The sequence below is a fragment of the Saitoella complicata genome, assembly GCF_001661265.1.
Source record: "Saitoella complicata NRRL Y-17804 unplaced genomic scaffold SAICOscaffold_2, whole genome shotgun sequence".
NCBI lineage: Eukaryota > Fungi > Ascomycota > Saitoellomycetes > Saitoellales > Saitoellaceae > Saitoella > Saitoella complicata.
In genome coordinates this window covers 475,925-500,034 of record NW_017566993.1, presented here as the reverse complement: position 1 = coordinate 500,034, position 24,110 = coordinate 475,925, and the positions used below count along the sequence as shown (strand labels likewise).

General features: G+C 54.3%; 12 protein-coding genes across 12 annotated transcripts; 6 read left to right on the top strand and 6 right to left on the bottom strand.

Annotated features, from left to right (window-relative positions):
* Nucleotides 1–103: 103 nt before the first annotated feature.
* Nucleotides 104–3,211, top strand: SAICODRAFT_33170 (heavy metal translocatin; the record flags this gene model as incomplete). The annotated part of the gene is made up of 2 exons (XM_019168268.1): nt 104–307; nt 401–3,211. The coding sequence occupies 2 exons, from the start codon at nt 104–106 to the stop codon at nt 3,209–3,211; spliced, it is 3,015 nt and encodes a 1,004-aa protein (XP_019026934.1).
* SAICODRAFT_152317 (uncharacterized protein) lies at nt 3,120–5,133 on the bottom strand. The gene is made up of 3 exons (XM_019165559.1): nt 5,061–5,133; nt 4,808–4,998; nt 3,120–4,734 (listed from the first exon to the last, which is right to left on the bottom strand). The coding sequence occupies exons 1-3, from the start codon at nt 5,075–5,077 to the stop codon at nt 3,398–3,400; spliced, it is 1,545 nt and encodes a 514-aa protein (XP_019026933.1). The 5' UTR covers nt 5,078–5,133; the 3' UTR covers nt 3,120–3,397.
* A 1,194-nt stretch (nt 5,134–6,327) lies between these two features.
* Nucleotides 6,328–7,362, top strand: SAICODRAFT_52450 (3',5'-bisphosphate nucleotidase/inositol-1,4-bisphosphate 1-phosphatase; the record flags this gene model as incomplete). The annotated part of the gene is made up of 1 exon (XM_019169144.1): nt 6,328–7,362. The coding sequence occupies one exon, from the start codon at nt 6,328–6,330 to the stop codon at nt 7,360–7,362; it is 1,035 nt and encodes a 344-aa protein (XP_019026932.1).
* A 295-nt stretch (nt 7,363–7,657) lies between these two features.
* SAICODRAFT_16857 (putative alcohol dehydrogenase) lies at nt 7,658–8,926 on the top strand. The gene is made up of 2 exons (XM_019165706.1): nt 7,658–7,714; nt 7,767–8,926. Exons 1-2 carry the CDS (start codon nt 7,703–7,705, stop codon nt 8,847–8,849), a joined length of 1,095 nt encoding a protein of 364 aa, XP_019026931.1. The 5' UTR covers nt 7,658–7,702; the 3' UTR covers nt 8,850–8,926.
* A 100-nt stretch (nt 8,927–9,026) lies between these two features.
* SAICODRAFT_75744 (protein phosphatase PP1 regulatory subunit Sds22) lies at nt 9,027–10,306 on the bottom strand. Its single transcript, XM_019170998.1, has 3 exons — nt 10,070–10,306; nt 9,615–10,015; nt 9,027–9,561 (listed from the first exon to the last, which is right to left on the bottom strand). Exons 1-3 carry the CDS (start codon nt 10,275–10,277, stop codon nt 9,058–9,060), a joined length of 1,113 nt encoding a protein of 370 aa, XP_019026930.1. The 5' UTR covers nt 10,278–10,306; the 3' UTR covers nt 9,027–9,057.
* Nucleotides 10,307–10,455: 149 nt separating this feature from the next.
* SAICODRAFT_23171 (uncharacterized protein) lies at nt 10,456–11,484 on the top strand (the record flags this gene model as incomplete). Its single annotated transcript, XM_019166677.1, has 1 exon — nt 10,456–11,484. One exon carries the CDS (start codon nt 10,456–10,458, stop codon nt 11,482–11,484), a length of 1,029 nt encoding a protein of 342 aa, XP_019026929.1.
* A 206-nt stretch (nt 11,485–11,690) lies between these two features.
* On the bottom strand, nt 11,691–13,016 carry SAICODRAFT_49179 (MFS general substrate transporter; the record flags this gene model as incomplete). Its single annotated transcript, XM_019168953.1, has 1 exon — nt 11,691–13,016. A coding segment is annotated over one exon (1,326 nt), but the record flags the coding sequence as incomplete, so codon positions are not given.
* A 2,818-nt stretch (nt 13,017–15,834) lies between these two features.
* On the top strand, nt 15,835–17,007 carry SAICODRAFT_28830 (uncharacterized protein). Its single transcript, XM_019167248.1, has one exon. The coding sequence runs from the start codon at nt 15,921–15,923 to the stop codon at nt 16,890–16,892; it is 972 nt and encodes a 323-aa protein (XP_019026927.1). The 5' UTR covers nt 15,835–15,920; the 3' UTR covers nt 16,893–17,007.
* A 124-nt stretch (nt 17,008–17,131) lies between these two features.
* SAICODRAFT_5033 (acid protease) lies at nt 17,132–18,925 on the bottom strand (the record flags this gene model as incomplete). The annotated part of the gene is made up of 1 exon (XM_019168997.1): nt 17,132–18,925. The coding sequence occupies one exon, from the start codon at nt 18,923–18,925 to the stop codon at nt 17,132–17,134; it is 1,794 nt and encodes a 597-aa protein (XP_019026926.1).
* Nucleotides 18,926–19,154: 229 nt separating this feature from the next.
* On the top strand, nt 19,155–19,787 carry SAICODRAFT_28829 (uncharacterized protein). The gene has a single exon (XM_019167247.1). It carries the CDS (start codon nt 19,241–19,243, stop codon nt 19,646–19,648), a length of 408 nt encoding a protein of 135 aa, XP_019026925.1. The 5' UTR covers nt 19,155–19,240; the 3' UTR covers nt 19,649–19,787.
* Nucleotides 19,731–20,733, bottom strand: SAICODRAFT_28828 (uncharacterized protein). The gene has a single exon (XM_019167246.1). It carries the CDS (start codon nt 20,693–20,695, stop codon nt 19,811–19,813), a length of 885 nt encoding a protein of 294 aa, XP_019026924.1. The 5' UTR covers nt 20,696–20,733; the 3' UTR covers nt 19,731–19,810.
* A 1,249-nt stretch (nt 20,734–21,982) lies between these two features.
* SAICODRAFT_40928 (Noc2-domain-containing protein) lies at nt 21,983–24,100 on the bottom strand (the record flags this gene model as incomplete). The annotated part of the gene is made up of 1 exon (XM_019168646.1): nt 21,983–24,100. A coding segment is annotated over one exon (2,118 nt), but the record flags the coding sequence as incomplete, so codon positions are not given.
* Nucleotides 24,101–24,110: the final 10 nt, after the last annotated feature.

Below are 24,110 nucleotides of genomic sequence, written 5' to 3'. Positions count from 1 at the left end.
ATACACCACCTGAGCAGCGTGTACCCGTCGAAAGAGCACTGAAAGCGCACTACACCCTATCAACAACAACCCTTTACAATTCTCTGGTTCACAATTACACACAATGCCATCAACCCACCAAATCCCAGTCTACGGCATGACCTGCTCCTCCTGCTCCACCGCTGTCTCCACCGCTCTTACCGCCGTCCAGGGCGTGCATACCGTCTCTGTTTCCCTCGCGGACAAATTGGCTACGGTCTCCACTAACTCTGATATTGACCGAAGCGTGTTGGTGGAGGCGATTGAGGATTGTGGGTTTGATACAGCAGCTGGGAGTGCGGAAGAAGAAGAAGAAGAGGAGGAGCAGATGACGACGGATTCGCCACCGCCTGAGGATGAACAGAAGAATGGGGGCGGCCAGACGGTTATGGAGATGGGGTCGCTTCCGTCTCGGTCGCGAACGTTACTCACCGCTGCGAGTATGACCTCCGCCTCCACCACCACGACACTGAGCGTGATGGGCATGACATGCGCATCCTGCACCTCAGCCATCGAACGCGGTCTCACACCCCTCCCCGGCGTCGAAAGCGTAACTGTCGCGCTCCTCTCAAACCGCGCAGTGATCATTCACGACGCTCGTACCACGGCTGAGAAACTAGCCGAGAGCGTCGAAGATATGGGGTTCGAAGCCTCTATCATCTCCAGCACCACCAACGACGAGGACGAGGAAGTTGTTGTGAAAATCAAAGTCTACGGCATGACCTGCGCATCCTGCACCTCCGCCATCGAATCCGCACTCCTCGCACGCCCCGGCGTAACCTCCGCCCTCATCTCCCTCTCTCTCCAAGAAGCCCGCATAACCTACGACCCCAAACTCCTCGGCCTCCGCGACCTCGTCGAAACAATCGAAAACGCAGGTTTCGATGCACTCGTCGCGGAGGATGAAGACAATACCACACAACTCGAGAGTCTGGCACGCACGAAAGAGATATTGGAGTGGAGGAGGGCGGTTTGGGGGAGTGCGGGGTTTGCTGTGCCGGTGTTTTTGTTGAGTATGGTTGTTATGGAGACGCGTGCTGGAATGGAGTTTTATAATACGACACTACTCGTGCCGGGGTTGTATCTCGGTGATGTTCTATGTCTCCTTCTCACGATTCCTGTGCAATTTGGGGTTGGTAGGAGGTTTTTTAGGGCGGGGTGGAAGAGTTTGAGGCATGGGACGCCGACGATGGATGTTTTGGTCATGTTGGGGACGGGAGCGGCGTTTGGGTTTTCGGTGTTGGCGATGGTGTTTAGTGTCGTCAGTGCGGATCACTCGCGTCCTACGACGTTCTTTGATACGAGTACGATGTTGTTGACGTTTGTCTCGTTTGGGCGGTATTTGGAGAATAAAGCGAAAGGGAAGACTTCCGCGGCGTTGTCGCGACTCATGACGCTCACGCCGAGTTCGGCAACGATTTACGCCAATAATGGAGAGGGGGCACCGGCGGAAGAGAAACCGATCCCGACAGAGTTGATTCAGCCGGGTGATATCGTTATCCTCAGGCCGGGTGAGAAGGTCCCTGCTGATGGAGTCGTTATCGCGGGTGAATCATTCGTGGACGAATCCCTCGTTACCGGGGAAGCCATCCCCATCCGAAAGACGCGCGGGAACCAGTTAATCGGCGGTACCGTCAACGGAGCCGGAAGACTCGATTTCAGGGTCACGCATGCGGGGAGGGATACACAACTTTCCCAAATCGTCAAACTGGTGCAGGAAGCACAAACGTCTCGTGCGCCCATCCAGAGAGTCGCGGATGTTGCGGCGGGGTATTTCGTGCCTGTTGTGCTGTTTTTGAGTGTGGTTACGTTTGTGGGGTGGATGGTGTTGTCGCACGTCCTCACGAACCCACCGGAGATTTTTACGCATGATCAGCAGGGAGGGAAGTTTATGGTGTGTCTCAAGTTGTGTATTTCGGTTATTGTCGTTGCGTGTCCTTGTGCTTTGGGGTTGAGTACCCCCACCGCTGTGATGGTTGGTACGGGCGTGGGAGCACAGAATGGGATTTTGGTCAAGGGTGGTGCGGCGTTGGAGGCTGCGACGAAGATCACGAGGGTTGTGTTTGATAAGACTGGGACGTTGACGGTCGGTAAGATGGTTGTGGCTGATGCGTATATCCAAAACATGGAGACAGAGTTATGGTGGATGCTTGTTGGGAGCGCGGAGCAGGGGAGTGAACACCCTATCGGACATGCGATTGCGGTTGAGGCGAAGCAGGTGCTTGGGTTGGGAACGGATATGTTCTTGAGTGCGACTGTGCTCGATTTCTCGGCTGATGTTGGGAGGGGGGTACATTGTGTCGTTGTACCCAGCGACAAGCAGGGAAACCAGTGGAATGTGGCGATTGGGAATGCGCAATATATGAAGGAGCGTGATGTTGCGATCCCCGGTGATGTCGCGGAGATGATCCATTGGCAGCAGGGGAATGGACACACGTGTGTCCTTGTCGCTATTGACGGCAAGTTCAGCGGTCTCGTCTCGCTGCGGGATTCGGTGAAGAAGGGATCGAAGAATGCGGTTAGGGCGTTGAGGAGGATGGGGATTAGTGTTGCGATGGTGACGGGAGATCAAACCGCTACCGCACAACGCGTCGCTGCGGATGTTGGGATTGAGCGGGAGATGGTGTATGCCTGTGTCACGCCCTCTGGCAAGCGGGATATTATTGCGCAGATGCAGGCGGAGGGACAGGTTGTCGCCATGGTCGGGGATGGAATTAATGATTCGCCGGCTCTGGCGTCGGCGGATGTTGGGATTGCGTTGAGCACTGGTACGGATGTCGCGATGGAAGCTGCGGATATTGTGTTGATGCGGCAGCAGTCCATTCTGGACGTTCCGGCTTCGCTTAATCTTGCGAGAACGATCTTCAGACGGATTAAGATGAACTTGCTGTGGGCGTGTTTGTACAACTTGATTGGTATTCCGTTCGCTATGGGATTCTTCCTTCCGTTCGGGTTGCATCTGCATCCGATGATGGCGGGTGCGGCAATGGCTTGTTCCAGTGTGAGTGTCGTCGTATCCAGTCTCCTGCTAAAGACCTGGAAGAGACCTGACTGGATGGTCGAGGAGGGCGAAATTGCACTCGTGGACAACTCAAAGAAGACAAGCGATAGCTGGTTGAGTAGCGTTACGTCGGTGTTGTCACGCCCGAAGAGGACGGAGTACCAGAGAGTACAGGACGAGGAGATGGTTTAGTTTCGTTATGATTGATATGGGACATAGAGCTGCACTTGGCCAAGGCGTTCGTGAACATTTTTAGGATAGCATGAGCTTTAGACGATTGACGAAGGAAATTTTTGGATTCCTGCTACTTCATATTGGTATCACCAACCGTGCTTAATGATTGAGCCGTAGGTATATCTTCTCCAGCCATAGTCAATGTTAAATCTTGTCACTGGACTGAGTAGCATCCGTCTGACCATCACTCCTCGGCACCTTTGCAGCGGGCTCTTCACTGCCCACCGCCGAATCAATTTCCAAGGGCCTCTTCGCACTCCCATCCGAATCCAACACCTTCCTCGCAAGCGGCGATGCACCATTCCCGATCCTTCCCGCAGGCGTCGGCGTTCCGACCCCCCCAGACGCCCCCGGAGTCGCGGCCACAGCCCCCTCTCCATCCCAACTTTCACTCCCCATTCCCTCAGCACGGTTCGTGACCCATCGACTCACTTCCACACTTCCCAACGTAATCTTCGGCTCCGAGGGGAACACCCAGTCCTCGTACCACCTCCCCGCGATCTCGTCAAGTTCGAGATTGGATTCATATTCGGGTCCGAATTTAGGTTTCCAGTAGCCGCGGTCTGCGGCGTAGGTTCGCATACGGTCCGTGATGACCATTCCGGGCGGTAAGTCGTGGTTCGCGGCACCGTCTTCGTCGTCTTTGAAGGTGTGGAAGGTGTAGATGTCGCCCAAGAGCGTGACTGTTGTGTCCGCTTCTGAACGTAGGAATGCGCTGATGAGCATGATCTCGTCTTCTGCCTCCTCGCCTGCCTCGGGATCGGATTTCAGACGCACGGGCTCGTTACGCCAGATTCGTTCGGGACCGATGAACATCCCGTTGTAGTATTTCCCAGCTCGTGGATCTCGGCCCGAGGAGACGTCGGGGGTGTAAGAGCTGATGAGAGACCATGTTTTGCAGATCTGCTGCGCGGTCTTGACGGCGGTGCTTTTCTGGGCTTCGGGGCCTTCGACAGCGCGGGCGAGCCAGGGGAGGACGTCGCTATGAGGGAGGTTCGGGCGAATGCCTTTTGAGCCGATGTCTTTGACGTCGTATTTTGCATCCAGGGACTTCTCTCCCTTGTGCCGCTTCACCACGACAGCGGGGACCCACTCCTCACTTCCTCCCTGCGGTGCCCGTGCCCAGACCAACTCAGCGACTCTGTACGCCGGCGCATCAGGCTCCAACTCCTCCCGCCTCTCTTGCACCGCAAAATTCTTCTTCTCCTTCTTCGCGCTCATCGGTCCTCCCGGAGTCCTATCAATCGTGGAATTCCGCGCCCCACCGCTTTGTTTGCAGCAAACACAGATACAGGTATCATCCGTATTGGCTTGGTGTGTAGTGTTGAGTGCCATCCATTGGAGATGGGGGTTGAACTCTGCCGGAGAACGGAATTTGCGACCAGTTGGGTGGCCCCAGAGATACACGTCAGTACGGGATCCTTTCCGGTGCTCGAAGAGGGCGTAGCCTTGGGGGAGTTCGCTTAGTTCGATCTCGGTATCTGTCCAGCTCTGTTAGCCAAATATCCCCGCCAGTGCCATCATAGTTCTTCGCAAAGCTTAGTTCTGACATACCAGCAGGCAACCCCTCCTCGCGACTGAACTGCGACAGAAACTGCCCACACTTCTTCTTGTAAAGCGAATACTTTATTGAGTCCAAGGGAAGCTTGAAATGGTAGTTCACCTCGCCGTTCTTTGGGGTTGGATCGACGTCGGCGCCTTTTGGCCAGGTCTCGGGAGTTCCGTCGGACCAGTCGAGCTTGATCCTGAACACAGAGGGTCAATTACGCGATGCGCCAGGCGTCTTCCTTCATAGGAGAGTGCTCACAACTGGATATTTGGCATGGTCGCAATCGGATACGGATGGGATTACTTGTGTCATATGCGAGTGTTCAGTTCACGCGTCGCGAATGTGGAGCGGGCCGGGGCGTGTCCCTGCACATGCGTGCACCTGGCCTGCGATACATCAAGGGACAGCATAGCTTCGAGTATTCTGAGTGTTATCCTAGATCTAAGAGCATCTTCTTCCTTTCTGTGATATACCCCTGGTATTCTAGGTTCCGACGCGATGCCGCCATTCTTCGACTACTGGTATGCGGCGAGGAATCCGCCCAGGCCCGGCAAGCCGAACTCTTCGTTCCATCCTCGAATACAGAGCAATCAATGTGACAGACGTTCCAGTCGTGGCCCTCATTTCATCGCAGCCTTGCAACACTTACACGGACAATCATCATAATCATGCTCCTCATTACTCGCCAGCCACAGTACATGTACCTTGAACTCATTCGGACTCCTGTACCTTCCGCCAGTCGGGTGACCTATCTCACACGTCAGTTCCTCGTTCGCACCCACAAACAAGCAAAGAGGGGAAACGGACCAAAAATATAGCGATCTGTCCGCTCATCTTTGCCTACGCCCTTCACCCGATGTCCATAGACGGAATAGCCCTCCGGTATGTCGTCCAACACGCATAGCGATGGTTCTGTCCGAAATACGACAACATTAGCCCACCTGTCTCCGCAAACCCAAACCTTCACAGTTGATCCAGACATACGTAAACTCTGCACCTGCTGCGCCAGATACTCTCCACACTCCCTCAGTACGCGTTGGTAATATGGGTCCCCTGGTTTTGCTTCTTGGAAATATTCGTAGGAACCGTCCGGGTTGAATTTTTGTACGCAGTCTTCGGGGGGTGGACGCATTGTGGGTCGGCCATCTGATGGGAAGGGATTAGCGAGTGGGTGAGGGAGGTGATCGCGGGTGATACCTGAATAATGAACACGGATCCTGGGCAGGCGGGTTAGCATAGGGTAACAGACGGGGAGAGTGTGGACTACTTTTGAAGGGTGGGGAATTGGCCCCACGCGTAGTTCATTGTCGATAGATGGTCCTTCTTGCAATAAGGGTTCGGTCGAAATGATGCTCCCCAGTCCTCGGGGGGGACGCGGGCCCTGTATCGTCGTCTATGTACGGTGCCTGACCAGGACAATTTCGGCAATGGCACCCGGCCGCCCAGCTCGACAAAGAAGTAGACTTCGTACGAGCGCGAGATCTGATCCCCTATACCTATTTCTATCCGTTTCACTCGGCGCATTATGTCCTACCTCGCCACCGAGAAGCAAACGGCCTTGAGCGCCGTCACTCTGGCCTCCAAGCTCACCGAGAAGATCTTCCGCTCCCTCGCCGGTGCCTCCACCGTCTCAAAAGATGACAAATCCCCCGTCACCATCGCCGACTTTGGCGCCCAAGCCCTTGTCAACGCCGTTCTCGCCCGCGACTTCCCCAAGGATCCAATTGTCGGCGAGGAAGACTCTGCCGTTCTCCAGGAAAATGCAGAGTTGAAAGCAAAGGTTTGGGATTTGGTTAGGGGTGTTGTGGAGGAGGGGATGCCTGGACTCATCAAGAATGAGGATGAGATGTGTGCGATGATTGACCGTGGATCATATGCTGGGAGTGATAATGGACGGATGTGGGCTCTGGACCCCATTGATGGTACGAAGGGATTCTTGAGAGGAGGACAATACGCAGTCTGCCTCGCACTCATCAAAGACGGCAAAGTTGAGCTCGGCGTAATTGGATGCCCCAACCTCCCCGTCGACAAAACCGCCGGAATCGAAGCAGAGGGCGTAGAGCGCGGAATCATCATGCACGCAATCAAGGGCCAAGGCTCTTTCCAGCGCTCTCTTCACTCTGATTCCGATGATGCTCGGGTCAGCATGCGTCCTATCGCTTCCACCGCCGAAGCCACATTCTGCGAATCCGTCGAGTCTGGCCACTCGGCCCACACGACCCAACATGCCATCGCCACCGCACTCGGCATAACTGCCCCCTCCGTCCGCATGGACTCTCAATCCAAATACGCATCCATCGCGCGAGGCTCAGGCGACATCTACCTCCGTCTGCCCGTCTCCGCGACTTACGAGGAGAAAATCTGGGATCATGCGAGTGGTGTGGTTATTGTTGAGGAGGCGGGGGGGAAGGTTACTGATATGTTTGGGAAGAGATTGGATTTTGGGGTGGGGCGGACGCTGAGGGGGAATAAGGGGGTTATTGCAGCGCCGGTTGGGGTGCATGGGAGGGTTATGGAGATTGTTAGGGGGATTATGGGGGATAATGTTGTTGCTAAGTAAAAGCGTACGATACTTACAAGAGCGGCATGCAGCTTTCCCACTGGTAGCGCCGCGTTTCCCTCGTACCGATCCTCTGCCTCAGCCGTAATCATGATAAAATTGAAGACAGAAGGAAAATATTATCACCCTCCAACCCCACTTCATCTGATCTCCGTCGCGGTCGTATGGCGGATATGCACGGTTAAATCATTCAGCCGGGCCGAACGGGCTTTGAGTTCAGGCTGATGTAACCCCGCAGTTCCGCCCGTATGAACAGAACACCAAAAATACAAAACTCGAAATATACCCCCTATACCATCACCACCCAATACCAATTGATCCGTTGATCTTCTCATTCAACATGTCTCCAAAGGTGAGCTGATGGTTGGATTCTGGTCACCGATCATCGACTAATCAACTCACAGAACCCCTCCTTCGTCCTCCAAAAAGTCAACGAAGTCTCCTTCGAGGACCGTCCAATTCCCCAACTATCCTCCCCCTACGACGTCCGCGTCCAAGTCAAAGCAACCGGAATCTGCGGTTCCGATGTGCACTACTGGACCCACGGCGCAATTGGCGACTTCATCGTTAAATCCCCCATGGTCCTCGGCCACGAATCAGCCGGGATCGTCGTCGAGGTCGGCGAGAAAGTCAAGAACCTAAAGGTCGGGGATAGAGTTGCGATGGAACCGGGAGAGCCGTGTAGGTACTGTGAGTATTGCAAGAGGGGCGACTACAATGTCTGTAACGAGATGAAGTTCGCCGCGACCCCGCCGTTCGATGGGACACTGGCAAAGTACTACGTCCTCCCCGGCGACTTTTGCGTCCCACTCCCAGACGAGATCAGTCTGGAGGAGGGCTCAACAGTTGAACCCCTCGCCGTCGCAGTCCACGTCTGCCGTCGCGCTCAAGTCAAACCCCACACCAAAGTCGTCGTATTCGGTGCCGGACCCGTGGGACTCCTCTGTGCTGCCGTCGCCCGTGCATACGGCGCCTCCGTCGTCGTGAGCGTCGATATCGTCGAGAAACGGGTCGAGTTCGCAAAGTCATTCGGTGCGACACACGGTTTCATCTCACCCAAACCCAACCCCGACGAATCCAAAATCGAATACGCCCGCCGCGCCGCCTCCGCCCTAAAATCCTCCCTCGACCTCGCCGTCGACGAAGGCTTCGACATCTCCATCGACGCATCCGGTGCCGAGGTCTGTATCAACACAGCCCTCTACTCCCTCCGCAAAAAGGGGCGACACCTCCAAGCCGGAATGGGCTCCGATACGATTACGTTCCCAATCGCGCACATGACAGCCCAGGAAATTGAGTTGGGTGGGAGTTTTAGGTATGGAGCTGGGTGCTATCGGGATGCGGTTGAGTTGATTCGGAGTGGGAAGGTTGATGTTGGGAGGATTATTACGCATCGGTTTGCGTTTGGGGATGCGGAGAGGGCGTTTAGGGCTGTGAAGGAGCAGGAGGAGGGGTTGATTAAGGCTGTTATTGCGGGGCCAGAGTAAGCCTCTCAAGAAGTGAATGTCACTTTTGGAGTGTTGTGTGGAGTTGACGGAGTTGTGTGTTTCGAGCGAGTTGGACCTTTGACTCGTGAATAGTGATACCAGCCATCAATACAGTATCGTTAAAGGTGAATGTGTATCCCTAACCTCTCCAACCCCCCGACAAGAATGTCTCTAATCATACCCATGAAACTTCCCTTCCACTACCCACTCACAAAGGCCTAACATACGTAGCATCAATCTGCTCCAACCCCGGCAACGCCAACTGCACCTTCCTCCGATAACTAACCCCAGCCTCCCTCTGCATCGGATTATGCTCAAAATACACCGTCTTCAACCCCTTCAACCCACCCAATTCCTTCTCGAGGTCGTTGAATGTGCTCGAATGGAGGATGTTCGAGGACGCCCAGAATTCCTCTAGTTGGGTTAGGTGTGAGAGGTTTTCGAGTTTGGAGATACGGTTTGCGGTTATGTCGAGGACTTTGAGGGATTTGTTGTGTTGCAGTCCTTCGATTTTTTCGATGGCGTTGTGGGAGACGTAGAGCTCTTCTAGGGATACCAAGCCCTCCAATCCCTCGAGTTTGGTGAGGCGGTTGGATTGGATGGAGAGGATTTTTAGGGACGAGAGGGGGCGGAGGTTTTGGAGGTGTGTTATTTTGTTTTTGCCGAGCCAGAGTTGGGTGAGGGAGGTTAGTGTGTCGAGGTTTTCAATTGTCTATATACCAAATGGGTCAGCCTCTGGTAAGGAGAAAGAGCAAGCGAACGTACCCGAATGCGGTTGGCGCCCAGCTCGAGGTTCTCCAACTTATCCAATCCCTCCAGATTCTCAATCCTCGAAATCTTGTTTTGTACAAAATACAAATTCCTCAACCCCTTCAAGTGCTTAACCCTCTTGATATGCTTCACCTTGTTAAAACTCAGATCGAGACTCTCCAAGCCCGGTACGCCCTCCAACCCCTCCACATGTCCAATCTTGTTATCATAGTAATCCAACTCGACCAATGTCGGTGGCAAAGCTTCCGGCTCGATATGGCTTATTTGGTTTTGACGGACACAGAGACGTTGGAGGGATGGGAAACGGGAGGGGAGGGAGAGGGGGAGGAGGGAGGGGAGACGGGCGTGGATGAGGTCGAGAGTGTCGGTGTCGGCTGGGTACCCGTCCAATAGATCTGTACGGACATTGTTAGATCTGCGAATAGAAAAGGGGTTGGAGACGAGAGTACCATCTTCGAGGTCTTGTGCGCCATGGTCGTCGGCGTTGTCCTCCTCAGCTGAGTGGTCCTCGTCATCGGAGCGGACGGTTTCGCGGTCGTTGGGGTGGGGTAGGATCTCCTGTACCAGCCTAACCTCTCTTTGAACGATCGGTTGGACCGTAGATTCTTCCTCTACAGACATCTCCTGTGCTTGGTTACTGGGTGTTTGGCCGGTCATTGCGGTTTGGAACGTCGATGGTGTCCCGTTGTTTTCTGGTGGTGAGGATTAAGGTTACGCGATTCACGTGAGCTCGTTCGGCACCCCGGTTTCCGAGACTGCATCATCATACACCTCATACACCAAAACCACCCTTTTCCTCCTCGATCCTCCTCGATCCCCTTTAATCCCAATCGCGATGTCCAAACGACCCCTCGACCCCTCCTCCGACACTCCAAGCTCAAAACGTCTCGCACTGGACCCAACTGCTCCACCCCCCTGGTGCAAATCATCCCCAATCTATGACCGCGAATCAATCTTCACAGCCCGCTTTCTCCCCGCCTCACACCCCCTCTGCACCTCCCGCTCCCCAACCCAACTCGTCCAACTCATCCGGGAACACATCAGTGTTGAAGTGGCGGATCATCACATCGCTGCATGGCGCTTACCGCCTCAATCGAATGCTTTGACGCGCTCTTTGGGTGGGGTGAGGAAGGATGGGGCGGTGGTTATGGGACATGATGATGATGGGGAAAAATATGCGGGTGTGAAATTGGGGAAAGTGTTGCTTGAAATGGGCGTGCGCGGTGTCGTTGTTGTTAGTAGGATTTATGGTGGGATCATGTTGGGACCCGTTAGGTTCGAGCATATCGAAAACTGTGCCCGCGAAGCTATACGCCTCTCACTGGCACCAAAGATCCCTACGACGATACCCACGGCCGCGGCGATGGAAGAGGATGAGGACGCACTACGAAAAGTCCTGGTAGGGAAAGATCGCACCATCGCATTCCTCCGCACCACCATCGCCGAATTGCGATCCCAATCATGTCCCTCTCCGCAGCCACCTTCTTCACAACAAGATGGAGCGAGATACGCAAAGTTACCATTGGATAGGTTGGAGAGGTTGGTTAAAGCGCGTGATGCGGGAATTGAGAGTTTGAGAAGGATGATTGCTGAGGAGGAGGAGAAGAGGAGGGTCGAGGAGGAGGCGTGGGTTGAGGTCGCAAAGGCTGCGATAGCGGGTGGGAAGGGGGAGGGTGACGGTGAGCAAGGTGACGGTGAGCAGGGTGATGGTGGAAGCAAGGACGATGTCCGGGGGGATATTGCGAAGTCCGAGCCAGAACCGGAGCCAATTCAGGAGCCGGAGGAGGTGGAGCTGGAGGGGCAGGGTGAGAGGGTTGGGGAAGACAAGGGAGGAGAACAAATGGCTTCAAATGAGGAGGAATGATAATATCGCAGCTGTGAAGGTATCCTAAAAATAATCTGAAATCAAGTCTGTATGTCTCATGATATTATCAAGACGATTTCCCACGCATGCGTCTACGCGCGCTGCTCGCCCCTCATCACCAACTCGACCACATTCTCCACCACCCCATCCTTCTCCGACACCATCCTCACATGCCCTTCCCGCTTCTCCCTCTTCTCCCCCCTCTCCCTCAACCACCTCCCCCACCTCCACAACCCAAAACTCCCCGGCACCCCAACACACACTGCAACAAACCCCAACACACTACACCCCCACCCCACCCCCAACCCCTCAAACATCTTCACCCCAAACAACGGCGACGCAAACCCAAGTAGTGAGCGGAACAGCATGAGAGACGCTTGTGCTGAGGCGGATGTTTGGGGTGGGAAGGCTTGGGCGAGGTAGAGGGTTGAGGACATGTAAATTTGGAGAAGGGAGAGGGCGAAGAGGAAGGAGGAGAGGGCGGGGAGGGTCCAATGCCAATGATTGTGGGCGGACCAGCCGAAGAGGAAGAGGCCGATGGGTAAGATGATCGCGGCGGGGAGGAGACATATGAGCCAGACTTCAGGCTCCGGGTCCACATTGGCGGGAAGTGACCGCTTTGCCCGCGCCCAAGCTACCTTAATCATGATCGAGAGACACACGAGACCGATGAGGAATCCGATCCCGAATGCGAGGTAGTTTAGGGATGCGATGTCGATTCTTTCGTGGTAGGTTTGTTCGAATGTGGAGGGGAAGATGACGAAGAAAAGGTAGAGTTGGCCGTAAATGATTGCTTGGTAGAGGGCGAGGAGGAAGACGATGGGGGAGGTGAAGAGGAGGCGAAGGGGCGTTGTGAAGCTGTGCAATAAGTGGTTTCTCACCGATACCTGACCTTCTGAGGAGGAGGTGTGCATGCGCCGAATTTTGGCGGCGAGGATAGCGGGTTCGTAGGTTTCGGGGAGGAATGGGATACCGGATAAACACACCACACTAGACACAATCGACAATGTCCAAAACAACCATCTCCAATCCTGGACACGATACGTCACGAAGCCACCCACGACAGGCCCCAACACAGGCCCCAACAATGGTCCCAAAGCGAGGATCGCACCAGATGTTCGTCGTTGGGCGGGGACGTAGATCTCGGTTCCGGAGGCGTATCCAATGGCGAGGGGAGCTGAGCCGCCGAGGCCGGAGAGGAATCGGAAGGTTGCCATTTGGGTGGTGGTTTTGGCGAGGGCACACGCGATCGAAAATACGGTGAAGAACAGCAACGACCCATTCAGGACTGGTCTTCTCCCATATAGCTCGGATAGTGGAGCGAGGAGGAGTGGACCTATTGCGTATGCGAGGAGGTAGATCGAAACGAGAAATGCACCAGTCGTTTCAGACGTGAAGTGGAACGTAAAGATTGCCATTTTGGTAAGTCCGGGAGCCATGATCGTGGAGCCGAAGGCGGAGAGGAAGGTGTAGGAGCCTAGGATGGCGAGGGTAAGGCCCTTCTTGCGGGTGGGCCAGTTAAGGGGTTTCTCATGTTCCTCGAGGGTGATGGGTGTTTCCTCCTTCTGGATGGAATTTGACGAGGGGAAGGTGAAAGGGGCAAGTGTGCTGGTAGAGGGTGACTGCGTGAGGGTAGTGGCGGACATGATGTCAAGTGTGATCCCTGGTAGGCCGGTGTTCCACAGGGAATATCGAGGAGGTCATGGTTCGGTATTTATACCAAGATCTATTGAGGATCGACTTGGTACGCACCCACACCAGTGTACCCCAGTCGTGCACTATCATTGTCCATCAAACCCCAGCTGTTTCAGTGTCTTCACCATATGGATCGTTTCCATGCACCATGATTAGCAGCAACCTCGGCCGAGCAATTGCAAAGGTGATTATTGTCGAGCTCGAGGCAGCACGGTTCATTTTGGGGACTGAGCGCGCGGGAAGGGCGTCAATCTGAGACGACCTCGGTGGAAGGTTCGGCCGGGGATTCTCAAGGCCGATAAGGTCAACAAAGTTCGACTGAGAAGATCACAATTGATTCAAGGACAGAGAGTAAGAGCATTCCATCTTCCAAGTATGCTGGTTCTGTTTGGGGAAGCTGACAACGGCATTCGATCGCCCACCGTCGTGGCATCGGCCCGGAAAATCGGCTCGGTCAATCGCAACAACAGGCGATCCATGCTTGATCGTATCAGAGAACGAGAAACATTCTCCATTATCTGAGTGATTGGACTCATTTTGACAACTGCGACATGACACGTTGCAAGTACGAATGCCGAGGCACTTAAGACTTTTTGGCGGCTGTCACAGAGTGGCGCCGGCGCCGGAGGGGCTCCGAAATCGTACGGTGGAAGTATTACCCGGCCACGACATCCACGTCAGAGCATGCCGAGGAAGCGATTGGTGGACATAATTGGCGATCGTTCTGTTACCCCAAAGCCGGCGAAAATGGACGCGATGACCCCCTTCTGGCTTCATGACATGATTACTTGTCCATGGGGGCAGCGAGCCCGCCAGAGCAGAGCAACAGTCGGTAACAGCCAAGGGGTCACAGCAAGTGAAGCTGTATGCTAAGGACTGCAATCTTCAGTATAGTAGCAACCATTCTCGTTCTCACACATCAGCTGAGTGCCCTTTGTGTTTTTTTTTGGCAACCGTATGGGATTAAAGTTTAAGGTTGCATTAACTTGCAGGATCCCTTCAATTGCTCGTCTGATAACGTGCGCGCAAACAAACCATCGAGTCAGCATTCACACCCAAACACGGTCCTTACGCTGACCTCTTCTGCTTTCTTCAGTTACCACTATCTGAGATCGACCCCTTTTTGGACAAACTCCTTTGTTTTCCTCTCAGCATTTAGCTGGGTGTTCGCGTGTTTCCAGGCTTTGTTTGTTTCGAGCTCACCATGCCACGGCCCGCCCCTACCAGGGTCCTCACCTGTCACCCAAAACGCTCAGAGATAACCAGACTTTTTGCGTCCTTGTTGCGACTCAGTCAGTCTGAGCCAGCGTTCACCCTCTATGGAGCAGAGATCCAGTCCCAAAGTCCCATCAAACGCATTATGTTGACGACGAGAGTAAGCAAAGAGTTCTATTGGCAACTTTGGCACACGAAGTATGATATCGTATTCATAGCAGATGTGGATGGTTTGATGCTCGAAAGATTTCCGGAGGAAGTGATGGTGATCGGTACGCACGCCCTTCTCCGGACTGAATGCTGCGTTCGGGATTTTATCAGGGCACTGACTGATATGTGCTGCAGCATCACCCCAGTTCAATGCACTCTATACAATCGGATACAACATCCCTCTCCTCTCCTCCCTCTGTCTCGACATCAAACTACCCCCCAAACTTCCTTCCCCAACAACTTCTTTCTTCTCGGACAAAGTCCGCCCAATCTCTGTGCACATTGCTAGCCATGAGGAACGAGTGGGTGTCTTGGCCAAATTTGGGCCTAAGCCCCTCGAGTCTGTCGTTCAAAGTTTCAAGTCGCTCTTCGGTGGGGTGGAGTCCATTTTTCGCACGCACGGATCCACCGAAGTCCGTTGTATTGCACTCCTAGGCAAGTTTTCGAGGGAGTTAGTAGACCATACGGTCACCCTTGCGAAGACTTCTGGCATGATTACTCAGAGTGGAGAGCTGTTGTTTGTTGTTGATGCGGAGGATCGCAAAGGAATGAGGAGAGTGGAGGAGGTCAAGTGTGCCGGAGTTGTTACAGTGGGAACCAGGAGGGCGGAAGCATGGGGGGTGGAGTACCTTGCTAAGCAAATGCGTGAATTGTCGGAAGAACTCACAGTTGACGTCGTTGAGGTTAGCGCGATGAAGAATTCAGTCGCGGGTATGACAATCCCTCCGCCGGATAAGAATGAAAGGAAATTAAAACTGGATCAATTGATTGAGGAGAACCTCCGAACAGCCGAAGCAGCTCTCGAAGGCGAACAAAGTCGACTCGAAAAGGAGTTGGAGCATTTCAGGGGAAGCATTCATCTTTTGGATGATGTTCTGGAGGCTGCGAGTTTGCCAACGCCTAAGAAGCCTATGCAGGCCACCACGAAAACGAAGCCGCAATTGAGAAAGAAGAAAGGCAAGGTGGCGAAGGAGCCGTTGTGGTTTCAAAATGACACTCCTCGACAGCCAATTGACTGTGACAGCATTCAAGCTGATGAGGAAGGCAAGGAGAGTCCGAAAGGCACGAAAGATGGCGTCTATGAAGTCCCGCAACCAGGCGTGAGAAAAACACAGGAAGTCAACAACCCGCCGGGTGCACCCAAAGTCACTCCTGCACAACTTGCTTTCCGTCCCAAGCTCGATCTAGACTCACAGAGCAAGATGTCAACGACGAAGACGAACGGCGATCCGTTTGAGTACGACACGTTGTGGTCGCGGAGGAATGCCGAGGCGAAGCCAATGGTGACGAATAAGCTTTCGGACATATACAACAGGATGGCAGAAAGGGAGGCAAAGAAGACGGATGAAGAGAAGGTAGAGGAGAAGGAGAAGTTGCACAGCAAATATGACGCTTGGGTAAAGCAATACCGACCGGCGGAGGAGAAAGAGAAGTTAGAGAGACTCAGGATAAAGTTTAAAGCTAGGGCTGACTTTAACGTAAGAGGAGGTACCGATGCTGTGTACGGAAGCACCGATACGGAAAAGGCTATGACGAGAGAGGAGTTGGAGAGAATCAAGATGAAGTTCAAGGCTATGGCACAGCACAATAGCGGAAGGGCAGATGATGGTGTCGTGTCCGAAAGCCAGAGCAGACAGTCAACGAACAGTGATCCATTCGAGTTTGATACGTCGCATCCAACTCCGAGAGCAGATGAGAACCGGTACATGAACATGTACAACCAGATGGCTGAAAAGGAGAGGAAGAAGTCGCATGAAAAGGGGGCGGAGGAGCGGGAGAAGTTGAAGAAAAGCATGTATGAGTTTAGGGCTACGGTGCAGAACCGGAGTGCAGAAGGAGGTGATGATCTGGTGGCCGAGAGCACCGATACGGTACCCGTTGACAGGGAAAAGTGCGACGAGAAGGGCAACACAAACCCTGTCCCCAGTATAGTGTACAGCGACACCGACGAATCCATGTCACCCTTCGAATTGGATGACCCCCACTACAACGAGCCCGGCGCTCCTGGTTCAAGTTACCCCAGTCCTCCCCCCATCACTCACCTCGATGGTCCGAAGTTCGATACAGTCCGAATCAAAAAGCCCTACAAGAAAGCCCGTACCCTGCTGTGGTTTGAGACAAAACCCGAAGATATCATGGAGGTGATCGAGGGGGTAGAGGGACTTGATATTTCGACGAGAAGTACTCCGAGTGAGAGGGTTGGTGTTGATGAGTATTTCGGGATGGGAAGTGATGGGATCGCGGCTCTGGCCGAGGTTCGTCTCGCTCGAGGTGTGAAAGAACTGTGAAGAGGTATGTTTATAGGGAAGGTATCCGACGGCATGGACGAGGAGGCTTGTGTGTAACGAACGATCGTATGATAGCGTACTCTAGAACAACCAATATACCTAGAAAAACATGAACGATTGTCGTATTCATAACGAATGTCATAACGCCCCCAAACCTTTCCTGATGTTCCAAATGAGTGACCCAAAATGCCAAAATGCCAAAAGAAAATTCCCAAAAGAATGAAGATGTACTCCCCGGCTCACATGAGTAAAATGCCGGCAGTGGCAGAGAAAACCACGATCCACGCAGTCATCCCAACACTTGCCAGCCTCATCGCAACCGAAGAAGATGCCATAGCCTTGACGTCTGTTGCAGTCCCATTCCCCGTGTCCGCCGCCGCACTCTTAACACCCTTCGCTCCCGCCGTACTCGTCGCACTGGCCGACGCACTCGCACTCACCACCGTCTGCGCTGTCCCCGTCCCCTCCAATTGAGGCGCCAATCCCACCTGCTGCTTCCCATACTCAAACACCACATACACATTCTTCAAAAACACATCACCCACAAGCCATTCCCCCGCTCCCCCTACACTTTCTCCCACGATATTAGACACACACATCCCACCACCAACCGGGGATCCGACATAATCTTTCGGGGAGATGGTGAAGGGGGTTGAGGAAATGACGAGGTTGAGGGCGGTTGTGGTTGTGCAGGGGATGTAGAACATGGTGGCCCCCGAGGCATCAGAGGAGGAAGCGGCCGCACCGGGGATGAGTTGGTGGAGGGCGAGGGCATCGGAGGGTGGAGCGAGGATTAGGGTCGTGCCGGTATCCACAATCGCAGTCCTACCCGTCAAATTGAGCCCTATCCCACCCACCTGTACGTCATCCATCTCCACCTCCCATAACCCGCGTTCACTAACATTATCGACAAACACCATCGCGGTCGGATCGAACTTTGTGGTATCGAGGATGCCGAGGTCGACTTGTCCGTCTCGAGTACCGTCTGCTGCACGTTGTAGGTTAACCCCGATCTGATTTTGAGAGGGAGAGTTCAAGGAGGGGAGGAGGAGGGAGAGGAGTGTTGGGACACCTTCGGCGGATGCGGCTTGGTTTCCAAGCCCGAGGATCCCATCGGTGGGGAGGGAAGCGAATTGGTTACTCACCCTCTCGCTCAACCCAAATGTGAGACCCTGCACTGGTGGTATCCCTGCCGCGTCCCCGAATTGCACGGTATCTTGTACCAACACACCCTCGACAGCCCCACTCCCATATGTAATCTGGAAAGGAGATCCAGATACAGCCAAGCTCGTCGAATCCGCGGTGGATAAAGTATCGTGGTTCATGCACGCCGCATCCGTACAATTCGCACTCATCACCCACAGATCTGAACTACCCGAGTCCATGACGACTGAGAACTCTTTCTGTGAGGATCCGATGAGGAGGGATGAGAAGTATGTGATATCGCTCCCAAACTCGTCGAGGGGGAGGGAGGTATCCAATTGCGGAGGCACGGCGGCTTCAATTGCGAAAGTGTTGGCTGATTTGGATGATGATGAGGAGGAGGAGGTGGAGGGGTTGCGTTTGGTGAGGGAGGGAAATGGTTGGAGAGTTGTCAGGTTGAGAGCACGTTTGAGGAGGGTGCCGACATCTTCTTCGGGGGTAGAAGAGGGAGAAGTAGCATTCGACAAGAGGGACGCCCAACGATTTTGTGCTCGTCTCCGTTTCTGGTGGTGTGCGATGATTGGGTGTGTTTCATTCTCATGGACAGTCCTCGGTACGTAACGCTTCAACGAGAGTGTGACTCCTTTTTCTGCGCGTTCAGAGAGTGGGTGAAGGTCTGAGGTTGAGACTGAGGATGGGGTGGAGGAAATGAAGAGTCGTTTGACGAGGGTGGACTTGACCGAGGTGGAGCCCAGGGCCGTCAGAGCGGATACGTTGGCCGCAGCATCAGGCAAAGGAGAGAAGGTGAAGGGAGCGGGTGCAGCCAGTGCACCACTCAATCCGAAGAGGAGAACGACCAGCGTCCTGGAAACTTCGATCGTAAAATACATCGGAAGAGAAAGTCGATATCGATAAAACGATCCGTACAGTTCAGATCCAGCTGAACAACACACAAACAAAGGACGTAAATGACAGAGACGGCCAGCGTCGACGATGAAGAAGCAAAAAAATGAGAAGAGAAGAAGGAGGGCAATTTATACCGAGGAGGCATAGACGCCAAGTAAGGATGAAACGAAGGGGGTGGGACTGGTGAGACGTAGCGGTTGCCAGGGGGGGGGGGGAATGCAACCTCGACGCACGCACCCGCGGAACCCGCACTCCACCAGTTTTTGCTCAACTCAAGAGATCCAATTGCAACCACCACGATGGCCACCATGTCATCCGACGAATCCCTCGCCCCAACCCCCCTCCCAGCCCACATCTACAAACTCCTCCCCTCTCCACCACCCTCTCCCCTCCCTCCCGCCCTCCCCGTCTCCGAACTGGACCAGAACGACGGGTATATCCATCTCTCGACACATACCCAGGTCCCCGGAACCGCTTCCAGATTCTTTGCATCAGAGAAGGAGGTGTGGTTGCTGAAATTACGGTATGAGGATGTAAAGCCGCACATTCGATGGGAGAAGAGTGGAAGCGGCGTGTTTCCCCACTTCTACAATGGGTTGAAGGTTGGGAAGGATAAGGTGTTTGACGTAAAAGGATGGAAGAAGGCGGACTTTGCGGGACGGGATTGGAAGGAGATTTTGGAGGAGGATGCGTGGTTGGAGGCATGAATATCAGAAAAAACAGACGTGATAAATTATGCCCATGAATAGATAGATGTATACCAAATGCCCAAAGTAAACCCCATAACGATAAATGAACCGATAGGTAACACCATGACCCTTACACCCAACCTACCCATCATGCTTCCTCGCATGATCCTTCCTCAGTGCTTACTCTTTCTTAACAAAAAACCCATCCAATTTCTTCTGCCCCTTCTGCTCCTTCGCCTCCTTGACCTCCTTCACACTCAACTCTTTAGGATCCTTAACCCCAACCTCCAATATCTCATCCCTAAACTCCTCCCACAAGCCCACCGCCAAACTCCCGCCTGTAGCCCTCCTATGCCCCCTCGCGAAATCCGCACCAACCCTACTCCTAAAGCCCTCCTTCCGACTCGCGTACTCCTCCAACATCGCAATTAGATCGACATCCCCCTCCGCGCCTTCTTCGGTCGTGAGGCGTCCCGGTCCGACGGGCCGACAGGAAAAGTTGACGCGGGCGTCGATATAGCCGGTGTTTGCTACACATACCATCTCACATCTACCCCTTCCTCCCTTTGAGCCCTTAGAGAGGGTAGAAGACCACCGGGATGCGATGACGGGGTGGACTTGTGCGAAGGAGTCGACCTCAACGACCGCGACTCGGCCATCACGTGAGAATTTAGGTGCGGCACGTTGCCAGCGTTCGATTTCGGCTTTTGTGACCTCCTTTGCGCATCTCAACGCCTGGCTTTCCACGACGGTGATGGGAGAAGCGTCAGCTGCGTCCAAAGCCTCCCATGCCGGAAGTGGATTTCCGTCCAGCCGGCGTGGAGCGTTAATGAGACTGACACTCTCCGTAAACCTCTTCTTCGTATACGTCTTCAACAACGGCGCCAACTCCTCCGGCCACGGCTTCCCGTCGAATTTGATACTACTCCCCAAATCGCCGTATGTGCCCAGGATGGCGAACCACCCCACGAGATCAGCGACGGAGCGGTGAAGTGGTGTACATAAGATATACGCCAACATCGACGTCGTGGCGATAGGCGGGTGTTGACATGCAGAGACGACCATCGCTCCCTCCGGGAAATCCTCCGAGTAATGGTGGTCGATCACGAGGACTTCTACGCTCTCACCCACTCCCGATGTGGGAGCCACGAGCGGTGGACCACCTCGGGAACCTTGATCCAACACGACGATGTACCTGGCCCCGTACGCTTCCATAGCCGCACGCTCGATGGGATCGTGGACGGACCGGGATTTGTGGACGAAGTGGGTGTAGATGTTATCGGGATGCGCACCGAGGAGGAGGAGTGTGCGTTTGATGATTTGGCCGGACGAGAGGCCATCCGCGTCCCTATCCGGCACAAGCAAGATCTTGCTCGAAGATGAGGAAGAGGAAAAGGAAGAGGGAGGGGCAGAGGCGGCTTTCGCAGCGCGAAGGAGGAATCCCCGAGCGGATCCGATGGAGTGCATACCCGCCGGCCACTCCCTCAACCCCTCCACCACGAAACTCAAATCCTCCGTCGTCGTTGTCGACCTAGCTTCCCTCTGCAAAGGGGGATTCCACGTTGGGTGTTGGTCGAGTTTTGGAGGTGCGTGGATGCGTGTGGACTTTTGGGGGAGGGTTGGGTTTGTTGTGAGGAGGCCGTTTGTCGAGAATTTGCGTTTTTGGCTGTGAGCCATCATGCTGGGAGGAGGTTGGGAAGGATGAGACTGGTAGGTTAGGGGTGGGGGTGAGGGTGAGTGGGTGTACATGCGTGGTGGTGAAGGCATCGCGTAATGTCCTTGCCCTTGCTGAAGAAGACCGTGGTGTTGGTGCTCGTGCTGATGAGCAGAGGGCAAAAACGGTGACCGTGGTCGACGCTGATCACTTCCCTCCCCACCATTCGAACTCCCACCACTGGACGAACCCCCACCCCTACTCCCACTCCTACTCGAACTCACCGACGTCGACATCCCTTCAAGCTCCAAATACCTGTCATACAAAATCGAACTCGCAGCAGTCGCAACAGTTCCCTGCAGATACGTCGACATCTTCCCTAGGATTATGGTTGTCGTTGTCGGCAGTATATGCACGGGCATAGGGGATGTATGCCAGCACGTCCATCCTGTTGGTTTTGTTTTCCTCGTCGATAGCGAAGGGAAGAGGGTGACGTGTGGATCCTCGATCGATGGGGCCGGGATGGGACACGCGAATCGGGCGGCGGGTGCGCGACTGGGCGTGGCGGATCGAGTGCCGGTATGAGAGGCACGTGACGAGGAGGACCCTGCGATGGCGACTGTCAAAGGCGAGGCACGTGGGCTGGAGATGCAATTCGAGTTAAATAATGCCTGTTGTGCTGTCTACTCATCATCCTCCTCCTCCTCACTCTCATTCTCATCGACCTCCATCTCCCCCTCACTCTCCTCCTCCTCATCACTCCCATACCCCTTCTTCCTCGCATCCCTCCTCTCCGCCCTCGCATTACTCTCCTCCCTCTCCGCCTCCTCGATCATCCTCCTCCTCTCCTCCCTAACCTCCCTCTGCACCTTCGCATACCCACCAAGCGGGGTCTTCTCCACCGCCAAGTCCTTCAAGAAATTATCGACCTCTCCCCGGTTTTCAGGAGCAAACTCGATGTTTGCGCGGCGGGCTGTGACGAATTTCGCGTTCATGTCGAATTTGTCGATAATCGTCCCAATCGTGCGATTAAACTTTGCATTCTTCGATTTCTTGGTCCACCGCTTCAGTGCGACGATCGCCGGCACCACCAACTCAGGGAACGCGATCGATTTGGCTTCGAGCGCGTAATACTCCACCAACAACTCCGCAACCTCGTCACAAACACCATCCTGGTATGCCTTGGTCCGGAGATACGACTTGGGTGCTCTGACGACGTACCCGAAATCCAGGGGTTTCAGGGTGGACGGTTTCGGTTTTTTGCGGAGTTCGGCACTTTCCAAGACCTCAAATAACGCGCTCGCGAGGGGGATATAAGTCTTGGTCGCCGCGCTCAGTTTGATGAGCGTCCGGATGAGGTGGAATCGGAGCGGGAAGAATTGGGCGGTTGGGATGAGTCGCATCGCTCCCAACACCACCTGCACGAGTGGGTACACCAAAGCCCGGAGAGGCGACTCGGGGGATTTGGCATACTGCCCCAACACCAATCCCCAGAAATCAAGCGAATGTGCGTATTGCCAATTATAAACCCCCTTATACGCTTCCTTACTTTTCTGCGTAATACTCTGTCTCAAATGCACAGCCAACTGCCTCACGAACCCGAAAGCGTGTTGATATGACGCGGAGAGATCCAAACCATAAAGTTCCGCCGCGGAGTTCTTGAGGAGGTTTATGGCGGGGAGGGAGTGGACTGTTGTTGAGCGGGATGCGCGGATGAGGGTTTGGTAGCTTGCTTTGAGGCAGACGTCGCGGATTGTGGAATCACCCACCACGCAGAATTTCCGGATGAGGAGGAATGCGGCGATGCGGACGCTGTCGTGGGTGTTTGTGCCCCAGATGTCGATAACAGATTTCAAGAACCCGCGGAGAAATTTGCGGAAGGAAAGCATGTATGGGACGAGTTTCTCCGTTGTCGTCAACACCAATTTCAGGGTCGCCGGGTCAGAGAGGTTGGGCAACATGTACCCCAACGATCCGAAATGCGATTTGAGCAGCGGAATCAGATTCCGGTACTTTTTCGCTTTGTCACCACCCGTATCCAACCCGCCGTTTTCCTTTGCGGGGATATGGTGGGCGACGACCTCTGGGATGTGCGTGAGGGCGAGGATCATGAGCTCGTCGAAGACGGCGGGTTCTTGGATGGCGTATTTGTAGGTTTTGTTGGCGTCGTTATCTTCGCCTTGGTGGGCGGCGGCACGGAATGCGAGGACGACGCGGCGGAGGGCTTTGAGGGAGTGTTCGGAGACGAGGGCGGTTCGCCAGCGCTTGAGGTGGGCTTTCGTGACGACTTCAGCGCCGGAGGCGGAAGGGGTGGAGGGATCGTCGAGGTCTTCGGCATCAGAGTCGAGGTTTGCGAGATCGTCGTCTTCGGCGTCGGAGAAGTCGAGGAGGCCGGCGTCGTTTTCTTGGAGGTATTTGTAGAATTCTGGGTCTTGGGATTTGAGGGCTTCGATGTCTTGTTTGTGTTGTGCCGCTTTGTTTTCCTTTTTCTTCGATGGTGCTGCGGTCTCCTCCTCTTCCTCATCGTCCTCCTCCATATCCTCATCGTCTTCCTCCGCAGACCCGTCGTCCTCGGCAGCAACGCCGTCCTGGCCTTCCGGAACCTCAAACCCACCCGCCAAAAAGTCGCCCATACTCATCTCCTCCAACTCCTTCTCCCTCATCTTTTCGGCTTTCAAATCCTCCACCGACAACTGAGCGTTCGCACCACCCTTCTTGGCCGGCCCGACATTCTTTCCCTTGTAGTTCTTTTTGACAGCGCGTCTTCTGTCGAGGGTTTCTTTCAGGTGGTTCTTTTGGAACTTCTTTGTTGCTTTGGAGGCTTTT